General features: G+C 40.3%; 1 protein-coding gene across 2 annotated transcripts; it reads left to right on the top strand.

Annotated features, from left to right (window-relative positions):
- Positions 1-457: 457 nt before the first annotated feature.
- LOC115118679 (zinc finger protein 239-like) lies at positions 458-10,834 on the top strand. Of its 2 annotated transcripts, XR_010464295.1 has the most exons (3): positions 458-1,023; positions 7,689-8,679; positions 9,862-10,834. XR_010464295.1 is itself a non-coding variant. In XM_029647368.2 (2 exons), the coding sequence occupies exons 1-2, from the start codon at positions 714-716 to the stop codon at positions 8,543-8,545; spliced, it is 1,167 nt and encodes a 388-aa protein (XP_029503228.2). In that variant the 5' UTR covers positions 458-713; the 3' UTR covers positions 8,546-10,834. The 2 variants fall into 2 exon arrangements, 1 of the variants encoding a protein (XP_029503228.2); XM_029647368.2 differs by having other exon boundaries at positions 7,689-10,834.
- The last annotated feature ends 6,210 nt before the right edge of the window (positions 10,835-17,044 follow it).

The following is a 17,044-nucleotide window of genomic DNA, read 5'->3' as shown; positions in this document are numbered from 1 at the left end:
TACGGGGCGATAGTCATTTAGTTCAGTTACCTTTGCTTTATGGGCTCCCGAGTGGCGCAACCGTCTAAGGCACTGAATCACATCTGGCAGTGAGTCCCATAGGGATGCACAATTGGACCAGCATCGTCCAGGTTTGGTAGGCCGTCATTGTAAATAAGAATTTGTTCTTAAATGACTTGCCTAGTTAAATAAAAAATATTGTGTGTAGATTGATGAGGAACATTTTCTATTTAATCCATTTTAGAATAGGGTTGTAAGGTAACAAAATGTGGAAAAAGTCAAGGGGTCTGAATACTTTAAGAATGCGCGGTATACTAAATTTTAAAAAAGTTAATTAAATACATTTAAAATGAACTTTATCTGAAAATAAAATATGATCCTCAACTGCGTTTCCCCTCCAGTCAGCAGACGGCGTTGTGCGTCTTTCAGGCGACGCTGCAAGCGTGACGTATGATCTAGTGGACTTTTCTTCAGAAACAGCTCGTCAACCACCTCGGTAGCTTGCTAGACAACATAGCCGATAGATTCAAGCTATTTCTACGCGTTCGAAGTATATTAGCTACTGTGTTTTAGACACAGTTCTGTCGTATCTACTTGTTAACCTATTTAATTTAATATTTCGTTATTCTTTATTCGTCAGCAATAGTAGCTGGCTGGTTAAGTTAGCACTAGCCTAGTCGCTAATTATAGCTAGCTAGTTAACATCCCCGACCATGAGCTCCCTAAACTACTTTCCTCCTGTTAAAGAAGAGGAGATCTGCTGGACGGAGAAAGAAGCTCTGGGGCTGAACCTTGTCGTGAAAGAGGAGGATGTTACAGTTAAACAAGAAGTAGAGGGTGAGGCTGTTACAGTGAAAGAAGAAGAGGAAGACGTTTCAGTGAAAGAAGAGGAAGACGAGTTAAGAGTGAAAGAGGAGGAGGAAGAGAAAGATGATGATGCAGTTTTTGGAGTGAAGAATGAAGGGGAGATTACTGTCACATTGAAAGATGAAGAGGTGGAGATAGGAGATCTGATTAACACCAGTGAGTTCCGCCTTAAATAGTTTTTGTTCACTTTGGATATTCGGAGTTGGCTTGTCAATACCTCTTCAACGGAGGGCCCTGTGATTATGTCTGATATGTCTAGAATCATCAGACGACATAGAGAGCAAGCTACCCCTTGTTTTTTCCGTTCCGTTTCCAAAAAGTGACTTAACATGTATATTTGAGAAGGGTCTAAATGCTGACCGCAGACTGGGGGCACGGCATGTAGTGATTTTTGTGTTGTGATGATTTACTACACACAATGCCCATAATTTACTACACACAATGCCCCCAGTCTGAGGGTTGTTGACGTCAACCGCCTGTATTCAATGGAGAGAAATGCTAAGCTACTAGCCTCATGGCATGAATATGCATCTGGAGACCACTCCTATAGTGTTTTATTAGAACACACCGTTCTATACAGTCCACCTGATAGAGGTTTATATCTGACAGAGATGTACACACTGTTTTATACAGTCCACCTGGTAGAGATTCATATCTGACAGAGATGAACACACCGTTCTATACAGTCCATCTGATAGAGGTTCATATCTGACAGAGATGAACACACTAGTCTATACAGTCCACCTGGTAGAGGTTCATATCTGACAGAGATGAACACACCGTTCTATACAGTCCATCTGATAGAGGTTCATATCTGACAGATGAAAACCTCTTTTAGAAACTTAGAAAGAGGGGGAGTCTAAATCAAATCAAATCAAATCCAATTTTATTTGTCACATACACATGGTTAGCAGATGTTAATGCGAGTGTAGCGAAATGCTTGTGCTTCTAGTTCCGACAATGCAGTGATAACCAACAAGTAATCTAACTAACAATTCTAAAACTACTGTCTTATACACAGTGTAAGGGGATAAAGAATATGTACATAAGGATATATGAATGAGTGATGGTACAGAGCAGCAAACAGTAGATGGTATCGAGTACAGTATATACATATGAGATGAGTATGTAGACAAAGTAAACAAAGTGGCATAGTTAAAGTGGCTAGTGATACATGTATTACATAAGGATGCAGTCGATGATGTAGAGTACAGTATATACGTATGCATATGAGATGAATAATGTAGGGTAAGTAACATTATATAAGGTAGCATTGTTTAAAGTGGCTAGTGATATATTTACATCATTTCCCATCAATTCCCATTATTAAAGTGGCTGGAGTTGGGTCAGTGTCAATGACAGTGTGTAGGCAGCAGCCACTCAATGGTGGCTGTTTAACAGTCTGATAGCCTTGAGATAGAAGCTGTTTTTCAGTCTCTCAGTCCCAGCTTTGATGCACCTGTACTGACCTCGCCTTCTGGATGATAGCGGGGTGAACAGGCAGTGGTTCGGGTGGTTGATGTCCTTGATGATCTTTATGGCCTTCCTGTAACATCGGGTGGTGTAGGTGTCCTGGAGGGCAGGTAGTTTGCCCCGGTGATGCGTTGTGCAGACCTCACTACCCTCTGGAGAGCCTTACGGTTGAGGGCGGAGCAGTTGCCGTACCAGGCGGTGATACAGCCCGCCAGGATGCTCTCGATTGTGCATCTGTAGAAGTTTGTGAGTGCTTTTGGTGACAAGCCGAATTTCTTCAGCCTCCTGAGGTTGAAGAGGCGCTGCTGCGCCTTCTTCACGACGCTGTCAGTGTGAGTGGACCAATTCAGTTTGTCTGTGATGTGTATGCCGAGGAACTTAAAACTTGCTACCCTCTCCACTACTGTTCCATCGATGTGGATAGGGGGTGTTCCCTCTGCTGTTTCCTGAAGTCCACAATCATCTCCTTAGTTTTGTTGACGTTGAGTGTGAGGTTATTTTCCTGACACCACACTCCGAGGGCCCTCACCTCCTCCCTGTAGGCCGTCTCGTCGTTGTTGGTAATCAAGCCTACCACTGTTGTGTCGTCCGCAAACTTGATGATTGAGTTGGAGGCGTGCGTGGCCACGCAGTCGTGGGTGAACAGGGAGTACAGGAGAGGGCTCAGAACGCACCCTTGTGGGGCCCACGTGTTGAGGATCAGGGGGAGGAGATGTTGTTGCCTACCCTCACCACCTGGGGCGGCCCGTCAGGAAGTCCAGTACCCAGTTGCACAGGGCGGGGGTCGAGACCCAGGGTCTCGAGCTTGATGACGAGCTTGGAGGGTACTATGGTGTTGAATGCCGAGCTGTAGTCGATGAACAGCATTCTCACATAGGTATTCCTCTTGTCCAGGTGGGTTAGGGCAGTGTGCAGTGTGGTTGAGATTGCATCGTCTGTGGACCTATTTGGGCGGTAAGCAAATTGGAGTGGGTCTAGGGTGTCAGGTAGGGTGGAGGTGATATGGTCCTTGACTAGTCTCTCAAAGCACTTCATGATGACGGAAGTGAGTGCTACGGGCGGTAGTCGTTTAGCTCAGTTACCTTAGCTTTCTTGGGAACAGGAACAATGGTGGCCCTCTTGAAGCATGTGGGAACAGCAGACTGGTATAGGGATTGATTGAATATGTCCGTAAACACACCGGCCAGCTGGTCTCGCATGCTCTGAGGGCGCGGCTGGGGATGCCGTCTGGGCCTGCAGCCTTGCGAGGGTTAACACGTTTAAATGTCTTACTCACCTCGGCTGCAGTGAAGGAGAGACCGCATGTTTTCGTTGCAGGCCGTGTCAGTGGCACTGTATTGTCCTCAAAGCGGGCAAAAGTTATTTAGTCTGCCTGGGAGCAAGACATCCTGGTCCGTGACTGGGCTGGGTTTCTTCTTGTAGTCCGTGATTGACTGTAGACCCTGCCACATGCCTCTTGTGTCTGAGCCATTGAATTGAGATTCCACTTTGTCTCTGTACTGACGCTTAGCTTGTTTAATAGCCTTATGGAGGAATAGCTGCATTGTTTATATTCGGACATGTTACCAGACACCTTGCCCTGATTAAAAGCAGTGGTTCGCGCTTTCAGTTTCACGCGAATGCTGCCATCAATCCACGGTTTCTGGTTTGGGAATGTTTTTATCGTTGCTATGGGAACGACATCTTCGACGCACGTTCTAATGAACTCGCACACCGAATCAGCGTATTCGTCAATATTTTCATCTGACCCCAATACGAAACATGTCCCAGTCCACGTGATGGAAGCAGTCTTGGAGTGTGGAGTCAGCTTGGTCTGACCAGCGTTGGACAGACCTCAGCGTGGGAGCCTCTTGTTTAAGTTTCTGCCTGTAGGCAGGGATCAACAAAATGGAGTCGTGGTCAGCTTTTCCGAAAGGGGGCGGGGCAGGGCCTTATATGCGTCGCGGAAGTTAGAGTAACAATGATCCAAGGTTTTACCACCCCTGGTTGCGCAATCGATATGCTGATAAAATTTAGGGAGTCTTGTTTTCAGATTAGCTTTGTTAAAATCCCCAGCTACAATGAATGCAGCCTCCGGATAAATGGTTTCCAGTTTGCAAAGAGTTAAATAAAGTTCGTTCAGAGCCATCGATGTGTCTGCTTGGGGGATATATACGGCTGTGATTATAATCGAAGAGAATTCTCTTGGAAGATAATGCGGTCTACATTTGATTGTGAGGAATTCTAAATCAGGTGAACAGAAGGATTTGAGTTCCTGTATGTTTCCTTCATCACACCATGTCTCGTTAGTCATGAGGCATACGCCCCCGCCGCTCTTCTTACCAGAAAGATGTTTGTTTCTGTCGGCGCGATGCGTGGAGAAACCCGTTGGCTGCACCGCATCGGATAGCGTCTTCCCAGTAAGCCATGTTTCCGTGAAGCAGAGAACATTGCAGTCTCTGATGTCCCTCTGGAATGCTACCCTTGCTCGGATTTCATCAACCTTGTTGTCAAGAGACTGGACATTGGCAAGAAGAATGCTGGGGAGTGGTGCGCGATGTGCCCTTGTCCGGAGTCTGACCAGAAGACCGCTACGTTTCCCTCTTTTTCGGAGTCGTTTTCTTGGGTCGCTGCATGCGATCCATTCCGTTGTCCTGTTTGTAAGGCAGAACACAGGATCCGCGTCGCGGAAAACATATTCTTGGTCGTACTGATGGTGAGTTGACGCTGATCTTATATTCAGTAGTTCTTCTCGACTGTATGTAATGAAACCTAAGATGACCTGGGGTACTAATGTAAGAAATAACACGTAAAAAAAACAAAAAACTGCATAGTTTCCTAGGAACGCGAAGCGAGGCGGCCATCTCTGTCGGCGCCGGAAGTCTTGGTGTCTAAAGCTGCAACAACTAGGATTGTGCCTTTTGGCTTCTGGACAACGAAATAATTTTGATATGAAAACGAATAGAACAGGAGAGAAATGACACACGGTGTGTCCAATAGAACAGGAGAGAAATGACATAGTGGTGGGTCTAATAGAACAGGAGAGAAATTACATAGTGGTGGGTCTAATAGAACAGGAGAGAAATGGCATAGTGGTGGATCCAATAGAACAGGAGATAAATGACATAGTGGTGGGTCTAATATAACAGGAGAGAAATGACATAGTGGTGGGTCTAATAGAACAGGAGAGAAATGACATAGTGGTGGGTCTAATAGAACAGGAGAGACATGACATAGTGGTGGATCCAATAGAACAGGAGAGAAATTACATAGTGGTGGGTCTAATATAACAGGAGAGAAATGACATAGTGGTGGGTCTAATATAACAGGAGAGAAATGACATAGTGGTGGGTCTAATATAACAGGAGAGAAATGACATAGTGGTGGGTCTAATAGAACAGGAGAGAAATGACATAGTGGTGGGTCTAATAGAACAGGAGAGAAATGACATAGTGGTGGGTCTAATAGAACAGGAGAGACATTACATAGTGGTGGATCCAATAGAACAGGAGAGAAATTACATAGTGGTGGGTCTACTATAACAGGAGAGAAATGACATAGTGGTGGGTCTACTATAACAGGAGAGAAATGATATAGTGGTGGGTCTAATAGAACAGGAGAGAAATTACATAGTGGTGGTTCTAATAGAACAAGAGAGAAATGACAGTGGTGGATCCAATAGAACAGGAGAGAAATGACATAGTGGTGGGTCTAATAGAACAGGAGAGAAATGACATAGTGGTGGGTCCAACAGGTAAATAAATTGAAATACATTTTCCCAAATGATATAATTACCCCAAAGAAAGGATTGCCAAATAATTTCCCAATGTGAATGAGACCCCCTTCACCAGTCGGCTAGGCCTCACTCCAACGACAACGGAATGAGAAATGTTTTAAGGTTATACCAAGGATAATTTTGCTATTTAATTTTGAATTGTAAGTATCAACAAAAATATTTAAAAATTGTTTTGTCAATAAAATATTTGTTCATACTGCTGTAACACATTGGAGAACATTCACAATATGGAGCAACAGTAACCATAGTAACACATTGGATAACATTCACAACATGGAACAACAGTAACCATAGTAACACATTGGACAACATTCACAACATGGAACAACAATAACCATAGTAACATTGTTTCCCCCAAAAAATGTAAATGAAGTTTGTTCTGAGGTGTCTGTCCTGTATCTGAGAGATATAATAACAAATATATATATAAAAAACTATTTTTATTTGTCACTAAAGTCTTTCCACATTTTGTTACATTACAGCCTTATTCTACAATAAATAAAAATCCTCATCAATCTACACACAATACCCGATAATGAAAAGGCGTAAATAGGTTTTTAGAAAAAATGCTAAATTTATTATAAGAAAAAACATTATTATTTATTATTTAATATTATGTACATAAGTATTCAAACCTTTTAATCTGAGACTTGAAATTGAGCTCGGGTGCATACTGTTTCCATTGATCATCGTTGAGATGTTTCTACAACTTCATTGGAGTCCACCTGTGGTAAATTCAATTGATTGGACATGATTTGGAAAGGCACACACCTGTCTGGCTACCACAGCATTCTGAAGCGATACACCATCCCATCTGGTTTGCGCTTAGTGGGACTATCATTTGTTTCTCAGCAGGACAATGTCCCAACACAGGCTGTGTAAGGGCTATTTGACCAAGAAGGAGAGTGATGGAGTGCTGCATCAGATGACCTGGCCACCACAATCACCTGACCTCAACCCAATTGAGATGGTTTGGGATGAGTTGGACCGCAGAGTGAAGGAAAAGCAGCCAACAATTGCTCAGCATATGTGAGAACTCCTTAAAGACTGTTGGAAAAGCATTCCAGGTGAAGCTGGTTGAGAGAATGCCAAGAGTGTGCAAAGCTGTCATGAAGGCAAAGGGTGGCTACTTTGAATATTCTAAAATATATTTGGATTTGTTTACCACTTTTTTGGTTACTACATGATTCCATATGTGTTATTTCATGGATTTCATGTCTTCACTATTATTCTACAATGTAAAAAATAGTAAATATAAAGAAAACTCCTGGAATTAGTAGGTGTGTCAACTTTTGACTGGTACTGTATATCTCATTAATGTTTTTACCACTTCTTCCAAAGGCAAACATGTAAGGAAATGTTTTTTTTAAATCAAAAGGGATGCTGTCAAAAATGTATGGAATTCAAATGGATTTACCCAGCCTACAAAGCACTACAGCAACTCTGTGATGACCAGTTCTGCTCTTTTATTGAGGGATCTAGTCTAGATTAAACCTCATAGGAAGACAGTTTTATCATGTGGAGGTTTCATTCAGGTCTCTGTTTAACTAGATACTCTGTTTGTCTTTGGCAGGAGAGAAAACAGAGTCTCACTCTGACAGCGGGAAGAGTCCTTCAAGGGAACCAGACCCAGAGATGCCCAAACCAGCCAGACAACACCACTGCTCCTACTGTGAAAAGAGTTTTTGCTGGTTAGGGAACCTAAAACTGCATGAGAGGACACACACAGGAGAAAAGCCTTTCCAATGCTCCCAGTGTGGAAAGAGTTTTGCTGTGTTAGCTAACCTGAAAAGACACGAGAGAATACACACAGGAGAAAAGCCTTATCACTGTGCCCAATGTGGAATGAGTTTTAATCAGGATGGGGACCTAAAAGCTCATAAGAGGAAACACACAGGAGAAAAGCCTTTCCAATGTTCCCAGTGTGGAAAGAGTTTTACTAAGATAGGGCAATTAAAAGAACATGAGAGAATACATAAAGGAGAAAAGCCATTCCAATGTTCCCATTGTGGAAAGAGTTTTACTCGGATAGGAAACCTAAAAAAGCATGCGAGACTACACACAGGAGAAAAGCCTTACCAATGCTCCCAGTGTGGAAAGAGTTTTGCCGTGTTAGCTAACCTGAAAAGGCATGAGAGAATACACACAGGAGAAAAGCCTCATCACTGTTCCCACTGTGGAATGAGTTTTACTCAGTTATGGGACCTTCAAGCTCATGAGAGGATACACACAGGAGAAAAGCCTTTCCAATGTTCCCAGTGTGGAAAGAGTTTTACTCAGATAGGGCACCTGAAAGCTCATGAGAGGATACACACAGGAGAAAAGCCTTACCAATGTTCCCAGTGTGAAAAGAGTTTTACCATGTTAACTAACCTGAAAAGGCATGAGAGAATACATAGAGGAGAAAAGCATTTTCTGCTCCCAGTGTAAAAATAGATTCTCACGAATGGCAGAACTTAAAGCTCATGAGAGGATACAGAAGAGAAAACCCTTTCCAATGCTCCCAGTCTGGATAGAGTTTTACCTGGTCAAGTAGCCTGAAGGAGTATAAGAGGATAAACACGGTAAAAGTCCTACCACTGCTGTCTGTGTGGAAGAACATTCAGAGAACCTGAAATCAAATGAGAGAATAGATAGAGTGTATTCTGACTTATATTTTTGACTGAGAATTTGTGTTTTTGTTTAGGCCACATGAAATCATATTGTGTATGGTTACACCTGTCTATATAAGGTCTCACAGTTGACAATGCATGTCAGATCAAACACCAAGCAATGAGGTCAAATAAATTGTCCTTAGAGCTCCGAGACAGGATTGTGTCGAGGCACAGATCTGGGGAATGGTACCAAAAAATGTCTGCAGCATTGGTCCCCAAAAACACAGTGGCCACCATCATTTTTTAATGGAAGACGTTTGGAAGACTCTTCCTAGAGCTGGCCACCCGGCCAGACTGCGCAATCGGGGGAGAAGGGCCTTTGTCAGGGAGGTGACCAAGAACCCGATGGTCACTCTGACAGCTCTAGAGTTACTCTGTAGGGATGGGAGAACCTTCCAGAAGGACAACCATCTCTGCAGCACTCCACCAATCAGGCCTTTGTGGTAGAGTGGCCAGACGGAGGCCACTCCTCAGTAAAAGGCACATTACAGCCCGCTTAGAGTTTGCCAAAAGGTACCTAAAGACTCTCAGACCATGAGAAACAAGATTCTCTGGTCTGATGAAACCAAGATTGAACTCTTTGGCCTGAATGCCTTTCGGCAACCTCCAAGCTGGCAGTCATGTGCCTTTTACTGTGGAGTGGATTCCGTCTGCCCACTCTTCCATAAAGTCCTGATCGGTGGAGTGCTGCTGAGATTGTTGTCCTTCCGGAAGATTCTCCCATCTCCACAGAGGAAGTCTGTAGCTCTGTCAGGGTGACCATCGGGTTCTTGTTCCCTTCCCTGATGAAGGCCTTTCTCCCCCGATTTCTTAGTTTGGCCGGGTGGCCAGCTCTTGGAAGAGTCTTGGTGGTTCCAACCTTCCTCCAATTAAGAATTATGGAGGCCACTGTGTTCTTGGGGACCTTCAATGCTGCAAAAATACCCTTCCCCAGATCTGTGCCTTGACGCATTCCTGTCTCAGAGCTCAACGGATAATTTATTTGACCTCATGGCTTGGTTTTTGCTCTGACATCCACTGTTACCTGTGGGACCTTATATAGACAGGTGTGTGCCTTTCCAAATCATGTCCAATCAATTGAATTTACCACAGGTGGACTCCAAACAAGTTGAAGAAACATCTCAAGGATGATCAATGGAATCAGGATGCATCTGAGCACCATTTCGAGTGTCATAGTAAAGGGTCTGAATACTTAAGTTAATAAATGTGCAAAAATGTCTAAAAACTTATTTTTGGTTTGTCATTATGGGGTTTTGTGATGTCATTATGGGGTATTGTGTGTAGATTTGATGTGGGGGGGGGGGAAATCTTCAAGTTTAGAATAAGGCTGTAACGTTTAAAAAAATGCGGGATAAGTGAAGGGGTCTGAATACATTACAAATGCACTGTATACCGCTAGCAGAGTGTTGTTAAAGTTTTCTACCCCTGGCAGTTTTGTACACAGTCATGTGATACTTGGTATAGAAAAGTCCAATCTTAGGAGGGTACATGGGAGGCACAATACTGTGTGTCTGCAGGTGTCTGTCTGGTCAAAACCAGTGATAGAGTTGCCCCTCCACCCTCTGGTGGGATGGATCATGTCAACAGAGAAACCTAGATTCAAATACTTAGATTTGTGTGTATTGGGTATTTGTTGTGAAATTGTTAGATATAGAGAACTATCGACTCTAGAACCACAAGCATTTCTCTACACCCGCAATCATATCTTCTAAACACATGTATGTGACCAATAAAATGTGATTCGATTTTGATTTGAAATTAACGTCCTATTTATCAAAGGTGCTTTTGGCTGGGGTGACTCCAAAGGATTTGAATTTGTTGAAAGTCTATTATTCTAGTCTAGTATTTATACAGAAACACTAAACCATTATTTTGATTTATTAAGAACAAGTTGATTGACAAAGTCATGAAAAAATTGAAGAATTGAATAAACCACATTTTGGCTATGATAAAATATATGTCTCTGGTGTCAAAATGATCCATGTTAGAAGTATGGTTCAATTTAAATATGTAGTGGGTGTAAAGTTTGTTTTAAATTATCACTCATTAAACACGTATCAATCAACACATGCTTCTCTTTGAACGACTTAATAAACTTAATAAATGAAAAATTTACTTTTGGTTCCTCAACTGCGTTGCCCACAACAGTCAGCAAATGGTGATGTGCGTCTTTTAGGTTCAGGCGACGCTGCCAGTGTGACGTATAATCTAGTGGACGGGACGCTCCTTCAACAACAACAGCTAGTCAGACACCTCGGTAGCTTTCTAGCATAGCTACAACATTCACGCTCTTCACACTGTTTTTGGTGTATTTTAGTCTCTGTGAATTAAACACACTTCTGTCGTATGTACTTGTTGACCCATTTAATTATATATGTACGTTGTTTGTCAGCTAGCTGGTTTGCTAGGTTAGCTTAGAACTTTTTATTTTTATTTTTTAAATATTTTTTTATATATATTTTTTTTTTATTAACAACAAATCAATACATAAAGCACATGAGGGAACACAAGCATACATAGATTACAAACAAGGGACAATCGAGCTAGGGGGTACAATATCACATTACAATTACACAAGGACCTTAAGGGACATGCATATACTTACAATTCTAACAGCTTTTTTGTTAGTAGAGCATTTAACCGTCTTAAAATACAGTTCAATTTCTTTTTGTAGGGTACGAAAATGTGGTTTTCTGTTTGTAAATTTACATTTGTGTATATGAAATTTGGCCAAAAGAATAATGAAATTAATTACATAAAAATGATTCCGCTTATTTCTATTGTATGTAAAGAATCCAAACAGTACATCTCTCCACAATAGTGTAAAATCTTCATAAATGTGTTCAATTATAAACCTACTGATGTCTTGCCACAGTTTTCTTACATGCATACAATGCCAAAAAAGATGCACAACTGTTTCTGGGTGGTCGTTACAAAAGGAACAATTTGAGTTGATGTTTTCCTTAAACTTCTTCATATAGTGGTTGGCAGGATAATATTTATGAATATTTTTAAAGGAAACTTCCTTAATTTTGTTAACAAGTAGGTATGTTTGTGGCAACATCCAAACTTTTTTCCAACAGATATTATCAATAAATCCATTCCAATAAGGCATGACATAAGGTATAGATACAACATCCTGCTGAAACAAAGATCGTATCGCTCTGTTGTTGAATGGACCAAAAGAGAAACAAATCTTTCCTACTGATGAGTCAACAGGGTCAATAGAAGGTAGGTTCTGAGGGTCAGGTCTTGACATGTTCCTGAATAACATAGCAACACCTGAGGGAATGGCATCTAAAACAATTGCAAAATCTTTAGGTGTTACAGGGACCTTGTAAAGTGATAAGAATTCTTTATAACTGAGTAAAAAACCCTATGCATTTACCAGTTGGCTCACCAATAGGATATTATTTCTGAACCAATATTCTAAAAACAGAGAGGTATTTTTATACAATATATCCCGATTATTCCATATATAATATCTGTGTGGAGAAAAATTGTGTTTATAAATTTAAGGACCATGACAAGAAAACCTGCCGATGAAAAGCAGAAAGTTTCACTGGAACTTTGTCAATATTATAATTGCAAAACAACATGAAGTTAAGGCCACCAAAAGTAGAGAAGACATGATGAGGAATAAAATTCCAGATAGAAGTGGGTCTTCTTAGGAATTGCTTTATCCAATTGATCTTGAAAGTATTATTTAAAGTAGTAAAATCCAGAAAATTCAGTCCACCATTCTCATAAGTGTTCATTACAACAGTTTTCCTAATGTAATGGGTACGGTTTCTCCAAAGAAAGTTGAAAAGCATCTGGTCTATCTCCTTGCTTATTGTACAGTCAAGATATAAAGATAGAGCACCATATGTTAGTCTAGAGATACCTTCAGCCTTGGTTATTAGGACTCTACCTTTTAAAGATAAGTCCCTCTGTAGCCATTGATTTAGTTTCTTCTGGGTTTTTTTAATAAGAGGGTTAAAATTTAGTAAGCCTCTAGACTTCTGATCCTTTGTAATGGTTATGCCTAAATATGTAAGTTCTTCTTTTACTGGAATACCATAATATGAAGGTGTCACACAATCTTTGACAGCCATGAGTTCACATTTCTTAATGTTAAGATATAGACCAGACGCTTTGGAAAAGGATTGTATCACATTGATCGATATGGGAATTTGGTTAGCGTCTTTCAGAAAAAGTGTAGTATTGTCAGCCAGCTGGCTTATAATAATTTCTTTACCAGCTATGGAAATACCTTGTACAGGACTATTATTTAAAGAATTTGCAAGAAGTTGGGTGATTAATAAAAACAGGTACGGAGAGATAGGACAACCTTGCCTAATTCCTCTCTTTAACTCAAATCTAGGTGAGGTGCCATATTTCAATTTGATAGAGCTGTTACCATTTGCATAGAGAGTCTTAATAGCCTTACAGAAAAAATCCCCAAAGCCAAGTCTCACAAGGGAGTGGAAGAGAAACTGATGCTCTACTGTGTCAAATGCTTTATAAAAATCTAAAAATAATATGAAGCTATCCTCAGTTATTAGGTCTGAGTAGTCAAGTACGTCTAATACTAGTCTGACATTGTTAGAAATATGTCTGTTCCTCATGAAGCCAGACTGTGTTTCATCAATGATTGCATCCAAAACTTCTTTAATTCTTTTTGCAAGTAGTGAGGCTAATATCTTATAGTCATTATTAAGAAGACAAATTGGACGCCAGTTATCAATGAGCAGCACTTTTTTTTTAGGCTTAGGTATCAGTGTTATTAACCCCTGACTCATTGTAGGAGGGAGAACATTGTTTTTAATACTCTCCAAAAAGACTTCAAATAGGAAGGGAGCTACTTGTTCAGAAAATAATTTGTAAAATTCTGATGTAATTCCATCAACACCTGGTGATTTATTGTTCTTTAGATGTTTGATAGATTCTATAATCTCTTCAACTTTGATGGGTTCATCACACTGTTTAGATTCTATATCACTGATAGAGTGAACATTATTCAGTGAGTTAAAAAACATATCTGTGGACTCCTGACAGTACGTAGAGCTATACAATTTTCTGTAAAAATTGCTGCAGTATTTAGCGATTAATTTTTGGTCATCTGTAATAACACCATCAATGTTTAACTTATGGATAGTGTTATTTTTAGAGTGAAATTTCTCAAGTCTAAAGAAATAGGATGAATTCTGTTCTCCCTCCTCAATCCATTTTTTCCTAGATCTAATAAAGGCTCCTTCTGCTTTTAATTTATATATATTATCCAGTTTATTTTGTAACTCAATTAGTTCCATCTTCTCCTCCCCAAGAGGTCGGCTGGGGACCTCTGAGAAAGGGAAGTTATCTTAATGATCACCTTTTCCTCCTCAGCTCTTCTGGTCTTAGCAAGATTACTACCATATTGTCTAAGATATTTGGACACCTCAAATTTAAAGAGCTCCCAGTTCTTGCAATAAGATTTTTCTTCACAAGCCCTTTCCCAAAAGTGTGAGAGCAGATCTTTAACCTCAAATGTAACTATATCATTATTTAATAATGAGCTATTTAGCTTCCAGTAGGATGCTCTACCAGGGTTCGTATCAGGGGTAAATATTTTGATATCAATGTAAATAGCCTTATGGTCTGTGAGGGGAGTAGTACAAATATTTGTAGTAACACACTCACTATCAATACATTTGGATATAAGCCAAAAATCTATTCTGGATTGTCTGGAGCCTGTTTTGTTACTCCAAGTGAATGATCTTTCGGCCGGAAACCTCTCTCTCCATATCTCAGTAAGATCAAACTTTTCCATAAAAAGTATTAAACCCAAATTCTGATTGGTTGGCCTACCTGGGGCCATCTATCAGTTGAATTATCTATTGTAATGTTAAAGTCCCTCCTATCAATAATAACGAATTGGGAAATTTAGATAGCCAATGAAGTATATGTTTCTCTATAGATTCAAGCAACTCATCATTCTCATGTTTGGTGTTGTACCCGTAGAAGTTTACAGTAATGAGTGTAATGTCATTGTAACTGATCACAAGACAAATAAAGTGACCAAAGGGGTCACATTCCGAGTGTAGAATATTACCACCAAAGGTATTTTTCATTGTAGTGACACCAGCAGAGCGTTCAGATCCATGGGAAAGCCAAATATCGTTGCCCCACTGTGACCTCCAGAAGTTGGCATCAGCAGAAATTGAGTGAGACTCTTGAAAAAAGCAAAAATCTGTTCGAAATTGTTTAGCAAATAAAAATAAGGCCTTGCGCTTCACACTGTTTCGTAACCCCCTAGCATTAAGAGATAATATAGACAAAGACAACAAAGATTATATAAAAGTATAAACTGTAGTAGGATGAGTCAAAGACGTAGGAGCAGTGAACGTAAACGATAAGGAACCGAGATCTGCACCATTTAAGTCAATTTAAAGTGAAAATAGCTTGAACTGTATTTTAAGATGGTTAAATGCTCTACTAACAAAAAAGCTGTTAGAATTGTAAGTATATGCATGTCCCTTAAGGTCCTTGTGTAATTGTAATGTGATATTGTACCCCCTAGCTCGATTGTCTATTGTTTGTAATCTATGTATGCTTGTGTTCCCTCGTGTGCTTTATGTATTGATTTGATATTAATAAAAAAAATATTCATTAGCCCCCCCTAAATAAATCAATATCAGTCTATATATTTTTTCTGTCATTTATTTTTTCGTCAACGTACCATCGCATCTTAAACTACCTACCGGACCGGCACTAGGACCGGGGGAGGCTGCTGCACTCGTGACTGTTAGACTTTCTTCATCAAAGATGGCTGAAAGATACTTCGAGAGAGGGGTACCACTACACAGAACTGGATCAAAGAAGGCGGACAGAAATACTAGGAGAGAGGGGTACGCCAACACAGAACTGAACTGGATCAAAGATGGCCGACATAAATACTAGGAGAGAGTGGTACGCCTACACAGAACTGAACTGGAGCAAAGATGGCGGATAGAAATACCAGGAGAGAGGGGTACGCCCACACAGAACTGAACTGGATCAAAGATGGCGGACAGAAATATTAGGGGAGAGAGGTACGCCAACACAGAACTGAACTGGATCAAAGATGGCGGACAACAATACTAAGATGCAAATATAAGGGATTGTAATGTCAAAACGAATCATGCAAAAACATGCACAGTTGCCAGGAATGTTAGTTAATAAGGTAGAGACAAACGATTATGCATTTTTTTTAATCATAAAGATCATTTCCAAAAATCGTGATTTAGCAAGCTAGCTGACTAGCTAACATTAGCCAGCTAGCTGACTAGCTTTATGGATGTTGTGACATGATTATGACATTGTAATTCTGGTTGTTTTAGGGACTCATGAAACGAACCAGGCTGTCATTTTGTGAAACAGTGGATGTATAGAATCTAGCTAGCTGAAGAATTTACTGCAAATTGAATGTACAATTGTGTACGCTTGCCTTGCTGATATTTGCCATGCAGATATATGAAATAACGTAGCTAGCTATGTTTTTGCTTATTGTGCGGTGAATGATTTAAAATCGCTGTATGCCCATGGATGTGTAGCTATCTATCTAGCCGATCTGTGTAGGGACCCAAACGTTTGGTATACATATTAGTTAAGAACCTAGATATGAACCTCAGCTATAGCCAGTTGTATCAACTTCAAAACAGCCTTTTAGATTATTAACTAACTTCAAAGTAATGACTCGGGACGTCGGGTTTGATACGAAATCTTCTTTTAGTAATAATACTTGTTCACGTTACATTTAGCAACTTTGTTTTGGTACAGAGCAATGCAGTTAAGATGCTATCGGAAAGTCAGCCACAATCAATTAGCACCTGCACATAATTGGCGCGTTATCTCTCTCATTCCTCTCGCAAAGCATTCTGGAACTTGCAGTCAAAAAGCGTAATTCAACACAACCCAATACAATTACATATGCAAATACATCTAAAGAAATATCTTTAGATACAGCTCAAAGAATAAACTTAAACATTAACTCTGTAACACATTAAAGTTACAACACAGCCTGAATGACATCAATGAAGCCTATGGATTGAGTAGTATATAATATCATGTTGTGCCAAGGATGCAAGTCGTATATACATGTAGTTATTACGATGCATGAGATCCCCACATTGTAGCCTGTACATTTAATATATTCACTGATCATGTACTCTACCTTGGTAAATAAAGGTGCAGTTTAGGTATGAATGTCTTTGAGATTGTTTTTCAGTCATATCCAATACCAGGAGCATCAAATTCCAGTCTTTGAATGACA

This window comes from Oncorhynchus nerka, linkage group LG2 (genome assembly GCF_034236695.1).
Source record: "Oncorhynchus nerka isolate Pitt River linkage group LG2, Oner_Uvic_2.0, whole genome shotgun sequence".
NCBI lineage: Eukaryota > Metazoa > Chordata > Actinopteri > Salmoniformes > Salmonidae > Oncorhynchus > Oncorhynchus nerka.
The sequence above is the reverse complement of the archived record's forward strand: the minus strand, read 5'-3'. Positions and strand labels throughout refer to the sequence as shown.

Coding starts and splice junctions, on each gene's coding strand:
- LOC115118679 (XM_029647368.2), top strand. CDS start 714: ATGAGCTCCCTAAACTACTTTCCTCCTGTTAAAGAAGAGGAGATCTGC. Junction 1,024..7,688: donor AGGAGATCTGATTAACACCA/GTGAGTTCCGCC, acceptor TGTCTTTGGCAG/GAGAGAAAACAGAGTCTCAC.